Source organism: Colias croceus, chromosome 6 (genome assembly GCF_905220415.1).
Source record: "Colias croceus chromosome 6, ilColCroc2.1".
Taxonomy (NCBI): domain Eukaryota; kingdom Metazoa; phylum Arthropoda; class Insecta; order Lepidoptera; family Pieridae; genus Colias; species Colias croceus.
In genome coordinates, this window is record NC_059542.1 from 10,823,265 (window position 1) to 10,849,431 (window position 26,167).

Consider the following 26,167-nt stretch of genomic DNA (forward strand, 5'->3'; position numbering starts at 1 on the left):
GAATGGAAACGGTTGGAGGAGGGCTTTGCCGATTGGCAAACAGATCTTCAGAAAATAAAGAAACACCAAATATTAAAATAATTAAAATAGTGAATAGTTTGTTAGTTTTTGCAATTGTTTCTTTTTCATTATACGTATGTATTGACTTAAGTTTGATCTGAAATAAAAGGCTATCTTATCTTATTTTAAAATAAAAAGTAAAGTTCCGAAAGAGATTTAAAACGTGTGTTTCACTTATTTATTTTATTCGGTGACGAGGAGCTAAAGCTATTCCCACTTGAACTTTAACTTACCAACACTTACTTAAATAATAATTATAGGTCAATGTATATAAAAATAACAATACCGAATTTTCAAATCACATTGCCAGCTAAAAAAGAAAGAAAGTAAAACAAGAGCTTGCTTTCAATTGGCATATGCAGTAAAAAGAGTAAAATCCAAGCAAGTGGGCATTTGAAAACAATTATACCTAGGTACAGCGACTCGTAGACACAAAAAACCATCCGAAATAGGGAAAAAATTATCATCATCATCATCAGCCCATATACGTTCCCACTGCTGGGACACGGGCCTCCTATGAGGGTACAGGCCATAATCCACCACGCTGGCCAAGTGCGTGTTGGCGGATGACATATTATGTCGTCGAACTTTTTAATTCTTCGACATGTCGGTTTCCTCACGATGTTTTCCTTCACCGTTCGAGCAGTGGTGATGTTACAACATGCGCAGATAAATTGAAAAATCAATTTATTTCCTGCGCGCTCGCCTGGTCTCGAACCCCGGACTTATCGATTCGAAGTCCGAGGTCTCACCACTGAGCCACCACTGCTCAATTATGCAAGTTTATTTTAAAATATTTTCGTTACACGTGTAATTAAAAAAATGAGTTGTATATTAATTAAAATGGTAAACGTCTGTTCAATTGTTCATATATCTTTATTAATGTGACACGTTAACCCTGTATTGACGAATAAAAACAAACATGGTTGCCCTGTCTCCGCCTGCGTTGACATGCCAAAGTGGTCAAACGGGATAGAAAGTATCCTATATACGCCTTCTGGTTCTAAGCTATATCTCTACCTATTTCAGCTTAAAGAAGACCCTCAAAGTTCCTTTTCCTGCGGTATTTCCGGGATAAAAACTATCTTTTGTCGTTGTTCGGGCACCAGAGTATTTGTGTCCTAAATTTCATCCAAATCGTTTCAATAATTGAGGTGTGAAAAAGAGACAGACAGAGTATCTTTCGCATTTATAATATTAAGTTAGGACAAGCCTATCTCCACGTGTAGGTATTAAAAACATACCTACAGACGAGGGCCATTGCGCAAGGGCCAATCTAGCCAGGGCTGCCGCAAGCGACACACGCGCGCGCTATTTGTTCGACCATGTTCCAACTTTCTCAATAATTGCAAGATGGACACAAAACGAAAAAAATCAAAATGATAACGTGCAGTATTAAATTGTTTAAATACAGATCGTAATCGAAATTTAACTTACATTTACGCTGACAGGTAAAATCTACTTTGATTGGATAACATTATGTTCCTATTTGATCAAAATCGGTTAAGAAACATGCATATTAGAATTTTCTGCCTACCCTCTAAGTGAGGTGGCGTCATTTTATGCCTATGTGTTATTCTGAGTCTTCAGCTACATAAATACAAAATTTCATCGTTATCGGTTCAGTAGCATTTGCGTGAAAGAGTAACAAACATCCATCCATACAGACATACATACTCACAAACTTTCGCCTTTATAATATTATGTTGTGAGTACATATTTCATAAGAGATCAGTTAAGTTAATAAATTAATTTACTAGTGAGGTAACAATGATACAATTTTTATGTTTCGTCCAAAACAAAAACAATTCCAGATATTTTTACACATACATAAGCAACCCTAATCCGCACTCTTTCAATACTTATAACCATATTATTATATAACTTATTATGAGCTGTTGTCCCGTGAATTAAGGCCTATATTCCCTCAAAAAAAAAATGGTAGATGTGTAAATGAACACGTGCTCGACCTGGAACGCGAGCTAAATTAAATCATATTGTTTATCAGATTCATATCCTATATTACTTGCTCTATGATCAGATTGAGTACATATTTATTTGAAAATCATCGCGAAGAAAAGCTTCTGTAGCTAGCTACTATATAGTTATTATTCTTTGGTTAGGATAATAATGTGTGTTGCTTCCCTACATATACATTGACGTCACACAAATTTAAAAACAAAATAAATAAATCGTTTATTTGCAATTAAACATGGTACCTATATAAAGGTGTTACAAATTACTATTTCTTTATCTACATATATGTCACTTAATTACTTATATTTTTATAAACGAAAAAATCTATTTTTTTTGTTAATTAAAAATGAAAAAATCGACATCATCATCATCAAAATTCCCACTGCAGGGACACTGGTATGTGGGTACTTCCAAGTGTCCTATGAGGGTACTTCCAAGCCGCAGACAATAGTCTTAATGTATGTCTGTGTATGTCTGTGTTCCAAGCATTACCAACAGCAGGAAAGTGTTAACGATGTTTCTAATTTGCAATGCAAAGCGAACGTTTTCGATTTTCGTTATTCAAATATTATGTCAACGGATTATTATATAAATACATTTGTCCGCACCGCAGTTGGTTTATTTTATCAAAAAGTGGTTAACATTTTACATTAAAAAAGTTTTTGAACAAAAAAAAGTAAGTATTAGATAAATAAAAATAATTATCTGTTGTGTCTTTGATTTTTTACTGTGGAATGCTTTTAAGCTATTGCATAGCTTCTATCGCGGGCCTTGAGCGCGGGGACCGAATCGAGAAATTCCGTAACGAAAACACCTCACGCTACCCACTCCGACGGGCGGAGGTGTGGCTTGAAGGCATAGCATGCAATAGCTTTACCGCGGCAGTCCCCGAGTGACACACGTCTTTTTTTTTTAAATAATAAGACCCGTGGTGAAGTTTTGGATTTGAAGACTATCACTCAAAATAATTTTTCTTTTAACGACTTCTTCTTATCCTGTTTAATAAAAATTTTATTTGTTTGAATAGTATAATCTACTCTTATTTTCTCATAACAATTTTTGAAAGTCAGTTTTGGCGCAAAATGATGTAACTTTATAAAATAAAACAATATTAATTTTTTTTCTTTCGTTTTATGTTTAATTGTATAAGTGTTAGTAATGCGAATGTTGTGTACACCTATAATTGATAAATACATTCGATACAATTAATTAGATAATGTCTTCTTATAATATTATGTGATGTAATGTGTATTTATTGTTGTGTGTTCCATAAATAAAATAAATAAATAACGATGATATTACAGAAATGGCCACTCTCCTGAAAATGACATGGAGTGGATACCGCTTCGTTATTGACGAAACATTAGCAGGTAATAACTAATCAACATATATAGGATATAAAGACAATGTTTTCTTTATATTCTATTAGTATTATAAATAACGACGAAACAAACTAACTTAATGTGACTAAATAATATAGAAATTTTACCTGAAAATAAAATTTGTATTATGTTTCCTAAGACGTCCGTAGTCCATTATGAGAGAGTACATCGCCTTTTTCCCCGTGAAGTCGCTAGATGGTGCTAGTTTTAAGCCCGTCACGTGGTACCGCCGCCAGCGCCGCGAGTGGTGGGGACAAAACTCACCACAGTTCCGGCAAGCCACCAGAAATATCCTCATTGTTCGTCTCATAAATGATACGGTAGCACTGGTGCAAAAATAACACCAGGAAGACCTTATCTGGACTACGGACGTCTTAGGAAACATAATACAAATTTTATTTTCAGGTAAAATTTCTATATTATGTGTTCCGTTTGACGTCCGTAGTCCATTATGAGAGAGTTGTTTGTTATCTCCTGGTGGCTTGATAAATAAAACGCAACAATGTGATAGAGTAATGCCCCAAAAAGGTTATATATATCCTATAAACAAAGTATATAATGTATAAAATCATGACTTTGATAATTATTGAAAATTTGACTCAATACCTTATACATGGTACATAATACATCCATAAATATACTACAAGTATATCTTGTCAACATTTTAATCAGTATATGCCTTTCAACCTGAGTAGGCTGAAAAATCTCGATTGTGATTACTAATGACTTCTATTTTGATTAGCATTATATACACTACGACAATAATATAATAATAATTCCACCATGTGGCGGAAACACGGGGGTTCGAATCCCACCTTGTGATCGAATTTATTATATTCTTTAAAAAATTTGTATGTAAATACTAAATAATAATGTTTATAAACATCTCTCTAGTTTACTTTTGCAAGAATGTCATTAACTAGATATTTTTCCAAATAGATTGATGATGCTACTATAACTATGTAACATCACCCAGATTTCGACCTCGACTCGAAAACAGCTCGCTTTACCCTGCCACCTATGATAGCCGCTGTAGCTGGTCTCACCGGATGCTGTGTAGTAATAAACAAATTAGTCAGAGAACCTCTTATGGATTGGAAATGCAAAGAAACGTTCTTATGTGCCTTGAAACTGGATTTATATTTACATAATAATTGCTAGTATGAGGAAGAATATGTTTTGGAGCCCAATGCGGAATGCGAGGTTAAAACGCGTCTTCACTATCGACCCATTGTTTTGAATTGTAATGTAAACAGGAATAAATAGAGAACACGTCCAAAAGCTAATAACAGTAATCACATAGCTGCGCGTTAATAAATGCAAACAATTTTTTGTTTATTTTATTAATCACATAGATAAATAATTATTTTTATTATGCTGATTTATTTTAAAAATATTTCGATAAGAGTTTTTGAATAACCTTCCTTGCCTTCCGGATTTGTAATTTTGAAAGATTTGTTCTAGCTAAGGAAATACCCTGAGGTAATGTTTGCTTAAATGATCACATGAAATTTTAATACAAACTGACTGATTTTATGTATAAGAATAGTGTACTAAACCGTCAGTTATACATAATTTAGCTAAGCATTTAGCATCCTTTTATAGCCTGGTCAGTGGTCACCAGCAGTCTATGTATGTTTCTATTTTTTTAAGCTGTCCATCAAGGTGTACAACAGATTGACCTATCCAAAATGAGCCAGACTTTCAGCTGTAGGTTCTGTATTTGAGTTGGTGCTGAACCTGTGCGTGTTTGTCAGTGAACGATTGAGAAGACTTATCCTGATAGTAGCACGGCTCTTGAGGTCTGGGTGCAAAGACTGGTTCTTCCACTTGGGTAGTATTATAATAAACTCGAGGCAATAGAGCCGGTTGTTTAAGTTTAAGTCTGTCTTACTTGAGATGACGTAAGCTGATTGAGCTGTGATTAAAATTTATTTGTAGAATTCCCCTCTGAAAATGTTTGTGTCGACTGTTCGAGCACGTTGCATTAGGAGCCGGCGCGATTGCGCGAGGATTCGGCTTCCTAGCCGTACAGCTTGTGAAGTGTTCAAACGTTCAAACTAATAACTCTTGTCAAAGAGATCTCGTTCTGCCTTTGAATGAAATTTTTTTCTTACTACCTCGACTGTCAACAAGGTTAGGAAAGCTATTACTGCAAACATTTCAATTTCCATACCAACTTTTTGACACTGGGTCCAAGGTCCTTTCATTCAATGCTTTAACTTTCCTGTGAATTGGATACGGCTGGTAGATATACTTGTTTTTACACTTACTTGCTTTTAAAAGATGTTTTTGAACTAGATCTTTAACAAGTGCGGCAGTTCATTCTTCCCCGGAGGGAGACAAAGGTTTCAAAGTTGATTAGCCCTAAGAGGCGTTCCTGTAGCGCTGTGGCGTGTGTCAGTACATCCTTCCCCGGAGGATGATAAAATTTGCAACGATGACAAACCTTGATAGGCGTTCCTGTGGCGCTACAGCGTGCGTAAGTGCATCCTACCCCGGAGGGTGATGAAGGTTTCAAAATGATAAGCCTGAGAGGCGGTCCTGTACTGCTGCAGCGTGCGCCACTGCATCCATCCCCGGAGGGTGATGGAGGTTGCAAAAATAATAAGCCCGTGGGGCGTTCGTGTAGCGCTGCAGCGTGCTCCAGTGCATCCTTACCCGGAGGGTGATAGAGGTTGCAAAAGTGCTAAGCCTGTGCGGCGTTTCTGTAGCGCTGCAGCGTGCGCCAGTGCATCCTTCCCCGGAGGGTGATGAAGGTTGCAAAGGTAATAAGCCCCGAGAGGCGTTCCCTTAGCGCTATAGCATGCGGCAGTGCATCCTTCCCCGGAGGGTGATGAAGGTTGCAAAGTTGAGAAACCCTAAGAGGTGGTGTGCCTGCTTGAGGGACCAACTGCCTGCTATTAAGCCTGTTTTTAGGCACTGACACTTACAATTTACCATTTCCATCGCCAATTTACAACTTGCTCCCGTGCTCCAAACCATTCGTAGAAAATCTTAAACGCTCGGGTGTCAGAGTAGATTCTATCGGATTGATATTCCAAAGTAGGTTAGAGACGAACTTTATTTCGAATTGAGTTGAATTGCAATTCCAAAGTCTCTGCAAGCCAATCAATTGGCGATTTGTGCTGAACAATGAAACAATATAAATATACATATGTAAATTTTTGACATTTCTTGCAAAATAAATAATTTCATTTCATATTTTCAATGTGGTATACATGCTGTTCTGGTGAATGCAAATCATTGCCCACGTAGATCACCAAGTAAAGGCCACAGTCCCTTGGTTCTTGAGCAGTCCAGTTTGTGACTGTCGCAAACATTCTATGATCTGACGCTAGCCCGAAGGGCTGATACGTTATCTTAGTAATCGACCTTCGTTTATGATGTATTTATAATATCGATATGGTATTCAATAGTGATACAAGGATATAGGAGGCGTCGATACGTACGGGTAGTCGATAGCCTCGCAAATACAAAAATTATAATTTTAAGTCGAGTATGTCATGTCACAGTTTAACAGTGGGTGTGAAATTGAAAATTACTCTGTATTTGCAGAACTTGCTTTTCTTAATGATAAAAAGGGGTGATTAACAATAGAGTCATGGTGTTCGATTGACGAACCCCTGATGTTCAATAGTGGCTTGAATCTCCAAAGACATAAAATATTATGATGTCCGAGTTAAAGAATAAATAAATATTATTACCTCTAAGTGAAAACTATGGCTGGTTTTCGAATTACATGGTATTCGAGGGTGATGAGATTAATTTGAGCTTTGTTTGTTGAAAATCTCTCCCCCCCCCCTTTTTTATTCTTTTGGTGTTTCCCCTGATTCTAACTTTTTTATTGATGAAATGATTTGAAACGACTTAAAAAGTCTATCTTAGCGGTTATTGAATGTACTGGTAAAAACTGATTGTGACGAGTTTTAAACCAACTTATCAAATCCGCCTATCTGCATACGCCATGATTAATTGATTAGTAAGTTAAAAAATACATTCCACAGCGGGAGGAATTTTATATGAATTTAAACTTATCAATAATCTCCTTCAAAGCATCTCTATTAATTCTTAAGTTTATTTGTATAGAGAATAGAAATCGCATTTAAATTTAGCAGTAATTAGGCACAGAGTCGCGGACTAATTTAATACGTCAGGCAAAAATTATTATTAATATATTTGTAGGAAATTGATAATAATAATTTACCTATTTCTATTGTGCTTACAAGATATAGGCAACTACATTCTACTTGATTCGACTCGTATCGGATGGATTTTCTAATCTAACGATATTAAGAATTCGTTTTTTTATATTTACCCTCAAGTCGGAAAAGGAAGGCACAATTCACATACATTTATAATTTCCGCGTAGCGAATACGATTCAAGGAGGAATAAAATCAAAAGATCGAAACACGTTTCGGATCTGCTTTCGGCAATTAATACTATTTTAAAACCGATATTTGTGAAAATGGATTATCTAACGTGTAACATCCAGTAATAACCATTCACGTTGAAAGATTTGTATTGAAATCATCGTAAATCACGTATAATGTATTAATAACATGACTCACCGTGTTGAGACAATATCTCAAACCTGCACACGAGCGGCTGAGCGCGCGCTGGCGGCGCCATACACGCTGCGGCGATTCCTCGTCGTCGCTGGACCCCGAACAAGTAGAACTCAGCTCGGAACACGTAGGAAGCGCGCTGTTAAGACGCTCGACACGATTCGGTAGGCCCTTGGCCTGCACTATAGACCTATGGTCGCGATGCCACGCTCGTGGTTGCAGATTTATACTTCATATAAATCCGATTTTCGTTCTTCGTTTGAAATAACGATAACGCAGGTAACACTTGAATATTCATTTCACTATGAAACGTAACGGACTTTTTATAAAACTATAAAACTATTTAAAAATAAAAAACTGAACTTTCTACTTCAATCTCGAAAGTTCGTTTAAAATTGTAACTTGAATTTAAATTATGAATATATGAATATATTCTGTGAATATATGTATTTTAAAATACAGTATTTTAAAATAACATATAATCTAACGACTTGCGTACGGTTTGAAAAACGACGCAACAATGAGGATATTTCTGGTGGCTTGCCGGAACTGTGGTGAGTTTTGTCCCCACCACTCGCGGCGCTGGCGGCGGTACCACGTGACGGGCTTAAAACTAGCACCATCTAGCGACTTCACGGGGAAAAAGGCGATGTACTCTCTCATAATGGACTACGGACGTCAAACGGAACACATAATATAATGTATCCTCTTAGCATTTGGGTAGTCGAAATAAACGACCTTTTTATGACGAAAAGATAGTTTAGTATAATCAAATATGCTCTTCTTATGCTTTATCTATACATATAATAAATCTGTAGAAGGGTCAATTCTGTACATTGAAAATATTGAAAAAATAAATAGCAGGGGGTGTTACTGGATCGATACCAAACCCAAATATGTTATTAAAAAAATTGTCTGTCTGTCTGTCTGTATGTGAAGACATCACGTGAAAACTAACGGTTCGATTTCGATGAAACTTAGTATAATTATTATACCTTATTATCCTGGGCGTAAAATAGGATACTTTTATACTGGAAAAATACGTAGAAAAAAAATAATTTATCCATAGACGTTGTTCTGTAGAACCGCGAACACACGTTGCGTTACCCGCAGTGGATTCAGCGCCGTAACCTGTAGTGCCGAAATTCGGATTTGGCTTGAACCGTTTGCGGCACACGCGGGCCGCACTACGCCATGCCTCCCCGACTCCTACATAACGACGGCGCGCGATGCATATAATTTATGAATTTTGATGCGAGCGGACGTGTCCAGTGTGGCGAGCGAGAGTGATCGTCTAATATTAATTTAGTGAGAAACGTCTTCCCAGTTCAAAATGGAGAAATAAACCATTCACGCGAAGACCGCGACATCCGCGCTGACGGAGTCGCGGGCGGAAGCTAGTGCCGAATATTGTAAACAGTGTCAGTTCTATTTGCGCCATAAAAAGCTAAGATTGACAGCAAAGAAAGAGTGCTAGGAGTGCTGGGGAGGGTTACTGCCCTGCCTTTTTCCTGAATGTTACCCCGTGACAAACACACGTACACTTTTAACGTGTTCATATGTTTGTCTATTTGCATGTTGTAAACACATAACACGAGTAATATTTTCAGCTCACGCAGTTGAAAATTTATGTCCAACTTTTTTCTTTCAGTCGTTTTCTTCATTTTTGTTAGTAATTTATATATTTGTGTATTATTAATGTATAAAACGTTGTATAACACTATGAAGCCTTGTATTCACTGTTACCAAAGTTTGCAAATTAGCAACACAGTTGAATCATTATAACAAAGATTTGAATACTGCAAAGTTGTTAACGGTATGCTAAAAAGTTCTCACCCACAACAAATTTTCGCGCAACATTCTAACCCATAGTCAACAATGTTGATCAATTGTTGCTCAACAAATGTTTGCCATACCACCTTTCTTTACTGCTAGAGGCTTTACTGTGTTAAGAGTATTGTTAATGTTAATAATAATAATGAACAAAGCGATCTTCTAATATATCAAATCTTATCTAATATTATAATCTCATTTATAATATATTTCAGATCCACGAACGAAAACCTGGTTCTTAGTTGCGAAGCCTTACCAGGTATTATGTGTACTTGGACTATATTTACTTTTTGTCTTGAAAATCGGACCAAACTGGATGAAGAATAGACCACCATACAATGTTGATAAATTGATGATCATACATAATGTAGTACAAGTTTTGGCTTGTGGTTACGTGTTTATAGAGGTAAGTTCTTCTTCTCCATTTTACAAATTGTCTTATTTCATTAGGTACTTACAATTACGATTAAATTAATGTCGGATGTGTTTGTTACACACGCCAACAAAGTTTTTCCATTTAAAATGTCCCTATCAAATATCCCTAGACTTTGTTGATGTATCTATGTTCAAAACAATTCGTTAGACTAAAGAAGGTTGAATTTTACACAAATAGTTGCCTCTCTGTTATTTTCTAATCGCTCTACGTATCAATTTCAATAAGATCAGTAATTTATAAAAAAAATTTTAAGCATTTATTCATCATTTAGATTTTTAAACGTCTCCCAAAAAGGCTTTTCATTTCGTTACACCATTAATTATTATAAGTACAATTCCCTATAAGATCTGTAAGTATACAGCCTTTACAATTTAACATAAATACTGACTTAAATGTTTTAAAAAGAAGGTTATTGTTTTGTGCAATAGATAATAATATATAATAATGAAGAATATTTTCTTCTCTTATCAAACAAAATATACGTAATATTACATCAAAATAAAATAAAATTACTGCTTTCCATGTCCGTTATGTAAATCAATATAGAGCGAATGAACGAAGTATTATGTATCAGAAGTTCCTTTAGACTCGTGTAATTGAATAACAATTGTTTATTGAACTTTATGTTCTGATTATCATTTTATCGCTTAAGCAGGCACACGAGCTGGCGGGTCACCTGATGGAAAGTGATGCCCGCCGCCCATAAGCATTCGCGATGTTTATTTATTTAGAAAATAATAGTTCTTTGCATGTGAGTATAAATAAATTTATATCTAAAGATATAAATAAACCAGGCAGCTAGACGGTTAAAGCCACATTCATCTATCGGTCCAGATGAAGTTCCACCCTTTTTGGTAAAGGATTGCATATCTGCATTTAAAAAACCGTTGTTATAATATGTTTATAATTTGTATATGCAAAATAATGTCTATCCTACCGTATGGAAAGCGTCTCGCGTCACACCCGTAGCTAAAGATAGCAATTATTGTGATGTAACAAATCATAGACCAATTGCTGTCCTCTCAACATTTGGGAAATTATTTGAAATGCTAATAGAGAATCGCATAATAAATCTCGGTTTTTACTTAGAGGATATAAGCTTCTTGGTTTTTACTTCAGTGATTGTCAGCATGAGTTTAGGTCTAAGCGGTCAACTGTAACTAATCATTTAAAGGAGAATGGCGAAACTGGGCCTAACTGTTACAGAAATCATAATATATTTAAAATTCATTATGTTATTTTTAGTAATTCTTGGTAAAATATTTACTTCTGATTCTATGGGAAAACAAATCTTTGAAAAAAAAGATAATGTGTTCACTACCGGCATTGTTATTTAGATTTCTATGACTACCGGTCTTATCAAGCAGAGATTGTCAGTGTTGTCAGGAGTAAAAAAGTCGAATATATCGATTAATACGAATGAATCTCTATATTTTATTTTTAATTTTATTGAATTCAAATGCTTTATAAATCAGAAGCAAAACTTAACTTATTTTTAACACATATCTTAATTTATTTAGATCATTCTATAAAATAAAAACATGTTTTACTTAATCAATAATAATTATAACATTTTTATTTAGGTAGCTGGCCATTAATAAAATGTCAAATTATTAATCATAATTGTGTCAGTGATGAGTGATTTGTTTATATTTGTTGTTTGACATTTGAGTGAAGTTTTAGGCCCTTCTCCCATTACGATACGAATAGGCGATTCAATTATCCTGCAAGTCTCGGAGACTAGTCGCCGCGGAGTATCTCACATACATTTTTATGTAGGCTCGCACACTACGCTACTGGTATCCTACACGCCCGCGACTAGTATAGCACTACTCACCGTGTCGGTCGCTTTTGCATCGTATCTCGACTCTCGCGCGTATCTCTTCGTTAGAAAGATAAAAATATCTAATTATCAGGTTGTAGTTCTCGTTCGGCTACAAAAACTCTACAATTTATGTTTCTTTCAATATATGGATGAATCCAGTACTTCTTACTCTTACGTTGGCGTCTTCTATTTCTATAAAAAAGAAAAACTGCAAGAGCTTCTTCGTCACTGGAATTGCTGATTGCTCGACATAACGACGTAACTGTTGTTGCAATAAATAAATGAATTATTATTATTATAACGTCGGTCCACAAAAACGAGGCACAATAATGATGAATTTAGTCATTTTTCAGTCGCATAATATGCGAGCATCGGGTAGCCAGCAAATATCTAAGTAGTATTCTACGCGAGTATCGTATTCTAAAAGTATCGTACCTAATGGCAGAAGGGCCTTAGTAATGTTATATTCAAAATTGATCTTAATCAATATCCCAATATCTCTGCTATCCCATAGAAAAGATCTATAATTATTATATTCATAGAGTCTGTATATTTTTATCTCTTTAATCACCCATAAATCATCAGTGTAACGATCAGGCCCAGAGTCCTATGGGAGTTTGCCATTCTCCTTTGTTACTTATATTAATATATGCCTAGACAAAAACCAGCAGGTAGACGTCGCTTATTTTGATTTTAAAAAAGCTTTCGATAAAATAGATAACGATATCCTTTTAAACAAACTTGCCTCATTCGGGTTCTGTCCTAAACTTTTGCAATTTTTTGCGAATTATTTAAAGAATCGTTTGCAATATGTTCAAATTGGTAATCATAAGTCAAATATTTATTTCACTAAATCAGGAATAAGTCAGGGATCGACCCTAGGACCGACCCTGTTTTTAATTTTAATTAATGATTTACCGAATGTTGTCAGCAGCGCTCAGTGTTTAATGTTCGCAGATGACCTCAAAATTTATATGGGAGTAAATAATCATACCCAATACCAGGCTTTGCAGCGTGACATTGAGTCCGTTATGGTATGGGCGCCAACTGGCAACGTCGTGCGCTGTTGCAACGTTGTTGTTGTGCAACGTTTATTAAATAAATGATTTGAAATTTGAAATTTGAAATTTGTTTTTACATATGTTGCACGTCACCTTTTGCGAGCCATAATAATGTTGCGTCGTGGAATCGAGGCTTAAAAATGACAAATTTTGTGTTAAAATATGCGCCAAACATTGCAATGATAATATTATAAGTAAAAAGTTGTAACTATGTTATTTTTGCTTCAGTTATCTTTTGACGTGACAACGTCTTATAATTCGATAGCGCCGGCTGCACGCACGAAAAAACATGACTCATGCGGCGTTACCTCGCTCTGAGGCGTTCCATGTAAGGCTTGAAGTGCAAGCGAGAGCGCGGAACGAGCGACAAAGAAGCACAATCGGACTTTGTCACGTTCAACTATCGTCAGTAAACCGACTTTACAGACATCCATTTTTTTTTGACGTGACAACGTCTTATAATTCGATAAAGCCGGCTGCACGCACGAAAAAACATGACTCATGCGGCGTTACCTTGCTCTGACTCATCTGAGGCGTTCCATGCAAGGCTTGTAGTGCGAGCGAGAGCGCGGAACGAGCGACAAAGGAGCACAATCGGACGTTGTCACGTTCAACTATCGTCAGTAAACCGACTTTACAGACAACCAATTTTTTTTTCTTATGATCTTACTATACCGTCTGATCCTGTTGTGCCGTTTTTGAAGATCGAATGTTGTGTTGTTTACCTATCTCCACCTACGGTACCTACGTACCTACCTCCTACGGGCCAACGCTGCCTATTGAGTAGAGGGTCCATATTAATATCAGTGCATTTTGTGGCATTTGCCTTTGTTAAAATGTTGTTATTTTTATTTCCAGATGATCGTATATGCATGGGGTTGGAACTACAGGTGGGTCTGTGAGCCGGTAGACTTCACTGACCATCCGCATGCTATGAACGTAGCTGGCTTCGTGTATCACTATTATATGTTGAAGTGTTTGGATCTGATTGATACGGTTAGTTTTTTTTACGAATGTACAATGACTTGTACGTGGTTGGGAAGTTATATTTATTTCCTACGTTATTTTCATATGTATCTAACTGTGTACTACGATAAACATTTTTCACATTAGTAGGCATGGATGATTGTTGAATATGATGCAGTGGCGTGCTAACCCTCATGTCCAAGGAAGTGAGAAATAAAAAGTCCATTAATGTTTTCGTGTTTACAATATTCTCCATTAAATTGACTGTTTATGTTTTCTATACCCTAAAGAAATGAGACTTGATTACAATAATTATTGTTCTAAAACATATTAACAGAATTTGCATTATAGAGTTATTAAAAGTACTACAGTAATTTGGTATATAGGTTCATTAGTTATGCAACTTGATCATAGATGGCGATAATCACTTTTCACTATTCGGATCAAATCAACACTTCGATCTACAGGTTTTTTTTTTAATTTATATTAATTTATTGTTTACTCGTTTCAGATATTTTTCGTGTTGAGGAAAAAGGAAAATCAAATATCATTCCTTCATGTGTACCATCACAGCATCATGGTGGCCGTGGTTTGGGGAGCTACTACTTATTTACCAGGTATTTTAATAATAATATGAAATATAAAAAAAATCCTACCAAAAAAAAAAGACTAAGACAGACTAGAAGGACTAAGACTACAATTTTTATTGGATACTGAAAAACTTTTTCTGTTTTTACAGTCCAACTTTTTAAATCTAAAGTAGGTACTGATATTCAGACGTTTATATTATCTGGTATGGAGCATTACCTCACAAAAATGTACGTATATTCCTCTATGGTAGAAGATCCGAACATAAGTCGACCTTCACTGGCGTGATAATAGAATGAGACCAATTTTATAATAAATTTAGTCTATTTAAAAAATGTATTCAAAATGGGTTGACTGGGAAAATCCTGGACAGGAAATTTTTAATGAATTAAAAAAAAAACATTTTTTTTAATTAATTGCAGTATCAAGATAATAAAAAAATTATAATAGACTTAAAGTATGAAACCTACAGAATGTGCAGTCATAGTCGTTTTCTAATATTTTCCGGGACAAACGGCTAGGTTGGCAGGTATAAACACGTATGTCGGTACCAGTTACTTTCACTTGATAGGATGATGAAAAAAAAATATGTTAGCGCTGTTTTATTACAAAAATGTTTTATTATCTCGAAACTGCAATTAATAAAAAACGAAAATAAAATATTTTTTAATAATTAATTAAAAAATATCCTGTCCAGGATTTTCCCAGTAAACCCATTTTTAATTCATTTTTTAATACACTAAATTTATTATAAAATTGGTCTCATTCTATTATCACGCCGGTGAAGGTCGACCTAGGGTAAAACCGGGATAGATGCCCCACTTTTTGAAATAGCCTCATAATTTAAAAAATATGAATCTTATACGAACACTTTGCATGAATATAGTTAGGTGAATTATCTGTTTTGAATTGTTGTGTATATTTTTTATCCTATCATTTTTAGATAAAGTGTAATAACAATTTTTGTAGAACACCTTTTTTTGGGGATAGATGCCTACCTATATGGATAGTTGCCCTACCATGAAAATACTAACGAGGATAGATGCCTGCAGAGTGGGATAGATGCCATACATACTCTATAAACGCGAAATCAAATAAAATTTACATGATAAACCGGCAAATATTATCATGTTAACATAACTAACACTAGTTGTTCTGTTGTCCAAGAATACACTCGCGCTCGCACTCCTTCTTTTCTTTTGTATTTTCGTGGTATGGTTCTGATACAATCAATATAAGGTCAAATCATTAATAAGTAAGTATACATAACAGTAAAAAAGCTAATTTAACAAGTAAAATCGGTTAACATACAGAAAACCTCTGACACAATCAGGTAAAAATATAAACTGCATGATTGTTTATCGACAATGACATGTATATATTATGTATTGAGGGATAGATGCCCTTAGGGTCCCCTAAGGGAATCTATCCCTCGAAAAAACAGGGAAACTATACTTTTTGATAAGGATAGTTGCCCCGGTATTTTTTATGTACAACACCGATTACTCCCAGGTTTCTGATCCGATTTACGTGATTCTTTTTTTTTAATGCGGAATAGTGTCGAATTGGTCCCATAAAAATTTTAATCGGATATGTTTTTATTTTATGAGCCTTTTTGTCTTATCTCGATGACTTAATTGAAATCTAGCAAGTAACTTTGATTCACTTCCCGGTAACCGATTGAGCTGAAATTTTGTATACGTATGTAAATTGGATAGCGATGAAACATTATCATGACATAGAGCTGATTTGATAATGGAATCGGAAGGTGGCCATAGGAACTCAGATATTGACTCAACTTTATCGAGTTTGGGCTCGTTTGATTCGTGTTGAAAAATACACTAAAAAGTATAACTACGTTAAAAACAACCGACCTCAAAAACGGAAAAGTAAAAAATAAAAAACTTACTACATATTATTAAGATGTGCTATTTACTAAATAGGTTTGATGTCGGTGCACGGGCTTAATACTAAGTGCTTCAAGTCGGTTGTTTTTAACGTAGTTATTTTTATACAAAAAATTACGATTAAGGCTGCATATCTATACATATAATAAAATCGTAGGAAAGACAAAACTGTACATTGAATATTTTTTTAAAAGAATACATAATCCATGATCTATAATCGATATAGAAGCCAAAAACATAGTTTTTAGAATTTTTGTCTGTTTGTCTGTTTGTCTGTTTGTCTGTATGTATTTCCTTGCTAATCTCAGAAAGTACTGAATAGATTTACTTCAAATTTTGCATGAATATTCCTTAGAGGTCGGGTGAGGATAGTTTATACATATTATCATGATATCACCTTCGGGGGAGGAGCAGTGAACCTTTATTTTTCTTACATATTACGTGTACTACGACAGCGTACAATCTAAAGACTCATGTTTCAATGTTGGTTTCGAGAAAGCCATGCTATTAACTAGCTTTACAAAATAAAAACTATGTCATTTACGTAATTTTGGCAGAGAAACAGTTTATGCCCGGTTCCTATATTCAACGGATCGTCATAGTATCAAAGCTACTATCCGTTTTTCTAGAACTAACTACGAGTCGTTATTACCGTTCCACAATTTTATTTCTTAACGTGCTATCGACGGACATCCGTTGGTCATAAAAATACCGAGCCCTCTTCACTCACAGATGTGCGTTTCGTTATAAGCCAAATTGAAATTAAAATAACACAAAATTCAGGACAAAATAAGTTAAATATACAGCCGAATTATAAACTTTAAGAATAAAGTTTCTTATTAATAAAGAACTAATACTAAAGAACTATATATTTGTAGACATCTGCGTGATAATTTTCCTTCTAAACAACCTAATGCGTTACACAGAAAGCAAAAACGGAACGTTTTTCTCGCGCACGCGTGCATTGCTTGTCAGTTGTCAAATTATTGTCATTCATTGTTGATTGATGATTCATTGTCAAGTTTTATAATTACAGAATAACAATACAACGACCACTGTTTATATATTTATTAAAAATGGATATTACGCCGGTAAGTACGCCTTTATATTTCTTCTTTAAAATCGTCTGCCGCTTACTTTTTGCTTCGGACACTTTTAAAGTCAAACATATATTTCTGTTACAGAAATCGAAGAAGGCTATGAGTAAAGACGAGATTGCTCAATTATTATAACCAGTAAGGAGACTAATGCTTCTACGAATAAATTAAAGGATGAATGTTGGACTTCGTTGACCAACACATTTAATGCAAAAATTGGTCAAATACCTACCTACCAGGAAAACTTTTTATTTTCAGCCAAAAAATTCAAACATAATAAGGATGATGGACAAATATTATGAAGAAATAATTGAAATACTGAACACACAATAATTGAAATACTGAACACACAATAACTAATTAATTTTTGTATATTATTAAGCAATATATCTAGACATACGATAGAAAAAGAATTTGTTAGTGCTAAATGTAAATCTTATGTAAAAAATGTATTTAGTTCAGAGAGCCTATTACAGCGTTAAGGAATATAATATAGAAGATGATAATCGATGGAGGGTTGTCGCGTAAGAATCACAGGACAGTTCTTTGGCATATATTATGTAGTTACATGTTACTATGTAAAATTAAACTGTAATAAAGAAATAAAACTTTTATTCCATTTTATTATGTTCTTTTATTTATTTTTTATTATTTACAATACAATGTTTAAAAAATTGATTTCTACATTGCAAACATAGACATATATGTATACTAGTGGTCCGCCCCGGCTTCGCCCTTGGTACATGTTTATGTTTTCTTTCCATAATAACCATCCTCGTACTTCAAGGAATATTATAAAAAAATAATTATCGAAATCGGTCCACCCGTTCACGCGTGATGCCGTGACCAAGGGAAATAGGTCTGCCACTGATATTGATATTGTGCCTAAAGCATAGAACCTCAGCGTCAACAGTAATTGATGTTATGGAGATACCCCATGATTCCTGAAATGACAACATAAATTAGGTACCTATGTAATAAGGTTAGACGTGTTTGGTTTAATATTAATGCCCCATTAAACTAACCTGGCTCCTTTTATTCGTACGTCTGGATAAATTTCAAGAAGTAATTGTTCAACAGATTCCTTATCAAGTCGAAATCTCAATTGAAATTCGTGAGAATCCAGGGTCGCAAAAAAATCCACTCCTATATAATATGTATATACTCTTTCACGCCCACTATCTTCTTCCGAAATTCGATATAATATTAAACACTTCTCTATCACTATCTGAACTCCACATTTCGATATTGAAGCGGAAACAATGAAATAGTAAGAATTTAACCGCCCGAAATCGACGGGTAAACAAAATGCTATACGAATAGTAACTTTGACAGCATAATGACATTAAAAATATTTATAGGAACGCGATAAACTGTCTTCTCCATACAATATGCTTACCGTTCGTTAATAGTAACCCTCCCATCCGTCAGTAGGAAGCCGTCGGTAAGTTGCTTGACGAGACGTTTTTTATAGGAATGATTTTCGCTTACGCTTGGTTAATTATACTACTATTCGTAACTAAAACGGATCGTTTTTCAAATATAGGAACCGGGCATTAATGAATTTAGTAGTATAATAAAGACAAATTTGAAACAGCGCCATCTATGAGATTTCGTAAAAATCAAATCAATTTACATGTTAACACTACTGAACATACTGTTGAAAATTAATAATTTAAATATAATCATGTTATTTATTTAACTCTTTAACCCATATCTTCCCTTCCCTATAAGGTGCGCTTATATTTCGTGTGAATATACTACATTTTTAAAAGTGAGGGTAGGTAGATGTTTATTATTTTAAGTCAAACTAGACACCATTACAATTAATCTAACATTGATTGTGTTCATTGGTTACATTTTTAAAATCTTCGAGTTTTATAAATTTATAAAGAATAAAAAAATTCGATCACGAGGCGGGACTCGAACCCGCATAATTTCGTGATCGAATGTTTCTATTCTTTATAAATTGAATGTCATACAACCAAAAATATCAAATTCAATCTTCGTGTTTTGTGAATTTTCACCATACAAAAGGTAAGTTATTACTTTTATAGGTATTTATTTTTTATAATGATAGCAATTCGTGTATTTTATTGGTTTTATAAAATGTTTTATTACACTTTTAGAATGAAATAATAGAATGATGAATTCTTTTTGACTTTTACAAGATTTTGAGGTGCGTTGGGAACAGTAGTTTGTTGATAAAACTTTATTTGTAAGTAGCTTTTTTTTATAGATTTACAATTAACTTTTGATTTTTTTGTTTACAGATTCAATATTCATAAAATTATATCGCCTTTGGAAGACTATTTCTGCTGACAATTTTACAACACCACTTGAAAATTGATGATTTGATGATGAAGATAGTGGCAGCGAGGATTAAGTGGAAATTAGTAATCATCCGCTTCGTCAATTTTTGACTGAAGTTAATGTCCAACGTATGGTTCAATCATTGGAAGTATCTCGGGTAATTTTGGAGGATATTTTTCAGGAAGGAGAGAAGGGGCGGCCAACCATATATCAAACTACATACTACGTTTTAGTACCGAAAAAAATGTTATTGCCAAATGAAACATAAATTTTGCACTCACAACTGTACAAGTTATGATTTTTATTCTGACTTTGCTGTTATCTGATTATAATATTTATCGTTATCTAGGCTATCTAGGCTATCGAGGCACCGACCGTACTGGGATGAGAGTACATGACTCATCATCCAGGATTGCTTAGAGCATTTTCACACTGAAAAAGATGTTTTCTTTGAATCGTAGTTGCTTCATTTATTTATTTTTAATCATTTTACATAATATGTTTTATATTTGTCCATTTTTATTATATTATTTTATAAATAAAATGGAACCAACATAACTTTGTTGTGTATCATTTCTCTATTAATAACCCGTAGGCAAATATTACGTTTATAAATTTATATTAAACCCGTAGGCATATTTTCCGAGGCCCCATTTAAGGTGCGGTCCTGAAATTATAAAAAGTTAATGTATACTTTTGCCTAATATAAGCTCAAGCTCATTTTTAGATAAAAAGAACTTAGTTATAAATTTATTAAAATTTAGTAGATAAAAGAAATTAAGTATGTTACGATTTTATAAGAAAACACAGTATATTTATTAGGCGGCGGCTTGGCGGCGGTGATCTCTTCCAGGCAAAAGATATTCAACAGCTCAATAAAATTGAATAGTATGTTGTTAGTTATTCTTTAAATTTACTGATTGTAATGAGCATTTCCGCATGCAAGTTGTATCGTAGTTTAGATATATCATAGTTTTGACACATTAAAGTTCCAACAAAACCCTCAAATTTTTGAGCAGAGTTGAGCAAGATAATTTAAAAAATGTGCTGTGTTAAGTATTATAGAAAAGGTTAGTTCGTTGATAATTATTATTTCTTCATCATTGACATGTTGTTAAATGTTATTACTAAAATAAACTTTGACTGTTAATACTTTTCTTCAGTATTTACCTGTATGATTATTGCTTGGTAATTAATATGTATATTTTCATGTCGTATAGCTAATTATAAACATAAGTGTGATGTGAAACTAGCTGGATTTATTTTTACACACTCACAGCCATATATTTTATACTAGCTTCCGCCCGCGACTCCATCCGCGCGGAAAAATTAAGATTTAGTTTTTTCTACGTATTTTTCCGGGATAAAAAGTATCCTATTTTATGCCCAGGATAATAAGGTATAATTATACCAAGTTTCATCGAAATCGAACCGTTAGTTTTCACGTGATGCCTTCACATACAGACAGACAGACAGACAAAAATTTTTTTAATCACATAATATTTGGGTTTGGTATCGATCCAGTAACACCCCCTGCTATTTATTTTTTCAATATTTTCAATGTACAGAATTAACCCTTCAACAGATTTATTATATGTAATAATATAATATAGATTAAAAATTAAAATAGTGTTAATAGTGTAAATCATAATATTTTTTCACAATTAAAAATATTTCCTTTTTTCTTATGGTGTTGGCATCGAATTAAACCGCGCTGTCGTTTCGTTCACTAAAAGTGATGTTATGAGGACCGAATATGTAGCCGCCTCAACTTACCTACGGAAACGAGAGTAACCTGCGTTGTCTGTTAGTTATTGTATAGTCGAATTTAACGTTACATGGAAATTGGAATCTAAATATATTATGTATACTTATATTAAATCTGTACATGAAATATATTTCCTAAATAACTGTCACGGGGTGATTAGGGATCGACACTGATGCTAAAGAAGCAAACAGTAAAATTTTTGTCCGTCTGTCTGTCCGTATAACCGTTACAGAAACAAAAACTACTCGACGGATTTAAACGAAACTTGGTACAATTATTTTTCATACTCCTGAGCAGAGCAGTAACTCCATTTTTAAGCTTTCGTCGCGTGTGCAACCTTTATGGTACACAGAAATCATGTATGAAATAAATGTTCTCCTTATTATATAAAAAATATCTCCCGACATCATAAATGTCTATCTTTTATGGTTGACTCACAATAACACGGTAACTTCCGATAGCTTAGGAGTTCGAAGCTTTCTGATTATATTTGTCTATAACACTCTGAATCTGAAACTTTTACTCAATATGAAGACCGTTTGACAAATGATAGGGTGCATAGATAGACGGACGTCTATCGGTACTCAGGAACTCCCTGGGCGTGTTACAACGCCTAGGCCACAGTGCAGTATTACAATTTTTCCTACAGCATGCTGTAGGAACAGCAGGGCGACGAATGTATTTTCGCATAGCAACGGAGGGGAACTCGCGGGGGGTCAAGTGACGCGGGCCACGTACCATTAACATGCTTAGTTTGTGGTACCGATCGCGAAAGAAAGTCATCGTGTTTTTGTTTTGTTACTATGTAAACTAACGTAATTTAATACTTCGCTACATATTCTATATCGGTGCGCTCAAACTGTTAATCTACATTTAATTTAGATTATTATATTTTGAAATACTAAGTAATGTAGAATTTAAATCACATTCATTCATGTTTTCCTCAGATTTTTGATTTTCTCCGATTTTAAGATTTTCTTATCAGAGTTTTCAATTTTAATGTAGTTAAATTTTATAAGAGACAATTAAGAACATTCAAAAATATAGTGTCACGTATTTTTTTTAAACGAAGAATGACCTAAAACGACGTAATCGCGGACGAAGTCGCGGGCAACAGCTAGTCTATACTAATATTATAAAGCTGAAGAGTTTGTTTGTTTGAATGCGCTAATCTCGGGAACTACTGGTCCGATTTGAAAAATTCTTTCGGTGTTAGATAGCCCATTTATCGAGGAAGGTTATAGGCTATATATCATCACGCTACGACCAACAGGGGTGGAACCACGGGGGTGAAACCGCGCGGAGCAGCTAGTTATGTATACAACTAAATAAAAAAAATAGTGGTTGGACCTATACCGGAACGAAAGAGCGAGCAAAATCATTTTTCAACTTATAGTTTTTATGTATCATCGAAACGCAAATTTTTTTACGTATTTTATTTTCCAGGTGGGCACGGTACACTCGTCGGTATGATCAACTCCTTCGTCCACGTCGTGATGTACAGCTACTATTTACTGACCGTCGCCATGCCGAGCGTCAAGAACTCCTTGTGGTGGAAAAAATATATCACACAGTTACAAATTGTAAGTCCACATGGTTTTAAACGGCTTTGGCACAAATTTGACCAGATTTTGGCTTGCTAGATAGGACGCGTACTGCGTCAGAGCGTTAACCTGACGCCGTGCTATGACGCCTAAGCGTCAAAAGTGCTTTTTCACCAATAATGTGTGAGGGTGTGTGTATGATTGAATGTGTTTGTAAAAACCAATCAATCATATCGCTTCATTTCGTTTGAAGTTTGAAGCGTTTAGCGTTTGAAGCGATACCACAGTATATAGAAAATTACTATTGTTTATTTACAAACACATTCCTCGTTACACATCCTCGCACATTGTTGGTGGAAAACCACTCTAACGGGGCGCTGTGACATGCGCTAATATGCGCTTTAACTGACTAAGATTTAAGCTTTTCTGGCGTATGTGCTATAAATTCCTTAGGCGAGGACAGAAAAATTAGTACGTGAAAGCTTCTTTGTTTTATTCTCACTCTTCTCAATACTTCATTTTATTTTCTTTGACAATTTTTTTTTATAACTTTACTATCTACCTACTCACGTGATTGTGATTGCTGAATTCGATTATATATATGTTTAGGGAATATATTACCAAAATTAACATATTTTGTTGTAGTTAACTGAATCAAATCACTTTTAATTTTTTTAAATCTACTTTTAAATAAGGGAAATTCCACGGTATCCTGATACGCTTATTCGTTATCTGTCTTGAAGATTTTTTTTCCTAGTGTTTGATCCCATTTAAAGAATCCTGAAGAAAGAGATAATATAGGTACGCATATTTCTATTTCTAACACTAATTAAAAGAAAGCCGTACGATATAATATCTCTCATAAATAATATATAAATATTTTTGGAATCTTATGTTTTTGATTAAATAAACTCTAATTCCTATAAATTCTTACAGATACAACTGGCCTGGTGCTGTCTTCACATGGCTGCGATAGTCTTCAAGCCAGATTGTGGCTACCCCCGATGGTCGGCCATTTTATTTCTTCCCAATAACCTCTGCATGTTGATATTATTCGTTGATTTTTATATAAAAAAATACTTTAAAAAGCCAAAACAAAAAGTTGAACAAGTCCAAATTCAAAATGGTGAGACCAAAAAGCAATTGTTTGAAGACACGATAGCGCAGCAACGGTTTAAAGTAATTTAATTTCACTAAATTTAAATAGAGAGCAAAATGAACGAAGACCAGTAATTTTATAATTTTGTTAAACTAGTCGGAATAGTTTATCTACAAATTAGTATAGTGTTAGTTTACAAATTTAAGGTTGATTAAAATATTTTATCGCTCCATTATAAATATTTAATTTAAAATTATTTGCTGTCAAAATAAATATTTAAGACTCGATTTTGACAAATTTTAAACGGACAGATTTAATTCGAACTTTGTATACTCATCAAGGATAAAATTTTTGTATCAGAAATATTTTCGGCTTGCGTATATTTGACCATGTCACGGAATACCGCAAATAACTCAATTGGCTTCCCATCCGTCTTCGCTGGGATGCGCACATTCTTCAGCTTCTGTACTGTGTGCTGTTTGACCCTAAAACGCCTTGTTATCTAAAAAATCAATTTAATTATCTTGGTACTAATAAATTAATCTCTCTTCGCTCATCCAACCTTCTACTTCTTTCCACACCAGTTCATCGCACTAATTTTTACGGCTCTTCATTCACTGTTCGCGCTATTCAGCTTTGGAACGCTCTGCCGGAATCCATCAGACGTGCAAATACTATCAATAGCTTTAAAGTGCTCGTTAAAAATCATTTCGTGTCATTATAATGTGTTGCTTATCATATTGCCTAAATTATTTATTAAATGATCAGTATATTATTAGTTATTATTATTATACGTGTTCGTACTGTATTAGTGTGTATGTAGTGTATGTAGTTTATATGTATTTTTATTTTTAAGCTATTGCATAGCTTCTATCGCGGGCCTTGAGCGCGGGGACCGAATCGAGAAATTCCGTAACGAAAAAACCTCACGCTCCCCACTCTGTCGGGCGGAGGTGTGGCTTGAAGGCATAGCATGCATAATAGCTTTACCGCGGCAGTCCCCGAGTGCCACACGTCGTTTTTATATAATATGTATATTGTATGTGTATTTGTGAAATATGTATTATTAATAGTAATAAATAAAATTTATATTGTTATAGCACTAATATATATGTAACTAAGTAGGTATGTTTTACTTATTCACATTCTTATTATTAATTATTTTGTGCCATCGCGTTCGTTCAACATTCCGTGCCAACAGGGTTGCCGAAGAGATTTCTTCCTGTACCTACGCCACGCTATATGAAAACTTATTGGGTCACATTGTAAGTGCGAATGGTAAAATTCTTATCCTTACTAATAATATTAGATCGAAAGTCTGTTTGTTTGTCTTTATCTCACGTCGCAACTTCATATTTTTATGCAGATTTTTTCGTCTTATTATAAGGTGGCATTTTGGCAAAGTGGGATTTTGGCTGCTTTTAAAGGCGGTGAAAAATAAAATGTATTCACATTTGAGCTAATTTTAATTTTTCTAAAATTAAAACAAGTAAAACATTGTGTCCTCAAGTTTTTAATTTCTAAACGTGTAGATAATATTTGCAGTACCTAAATATACTCTTTTACATATAAAATATTGCAGGTTTTCGTAATTGAGTGTTAATCTATATTCTATACTAATATTATAAAGCGTAAGAGTTTGTTTGTTTGTTTGAACGCGCTAATCTCAGGAACTACTGGTCCGATTTGAAAAATTATTTCGCGGGTAAAACCGCGCGACACAGCTAGTATAATATAACGGT

The 26,167-nt window shown here is 34.4% G+C and overlaps 1 protein-coding gene across 4 annotated transcripts; it reads left to right on the forward strand.

Annotated features, from left to right (window-relative positions):
- Nucleotides 1-3,343: 3,343 nt before the first annotated feature.
- On the forward strand, nt 3,344-25,356 carry LOC123692447 (elongation of very long chain fatty acids protein-like). 4 transcript variants are annotated; one of them, XM_045637192.1, is made up of 6 exons: nt 3,344-3,407; nt 10,037-10,227; nt 14,002-14,139; nt 14,621-14,726; nt 23,229-23,365; nt 24,263-25,356. In XM_045637192.1, the coding sequence occupies exons 1-6, from the start codon at nt 3,344-3,346 to the stop codon at nt 24,512-24,514; spliced, it is 888 nt and encodes a 295-aa protein (XP_045493148.1). In that variant the 3' UTR covers nt 24,515-25,356. The 4 variants fall into 4 exon arrangements, with proteins under 4 accessions (XP_045493148.1, XP_045493149.1, XP_045493150.1 ...); XM_045637193.1 differs by lacking the exon at nt 3,344-3,407 and adding an exon at nt 9,237-9,296; XM_045637194.1 differs by lacking the exon at nt 3,344-3,407 and adding an exon at nt 9,416-9,656.
- Nucleotides 25,357-26,167: the final 811 nt, after the last annotated feature.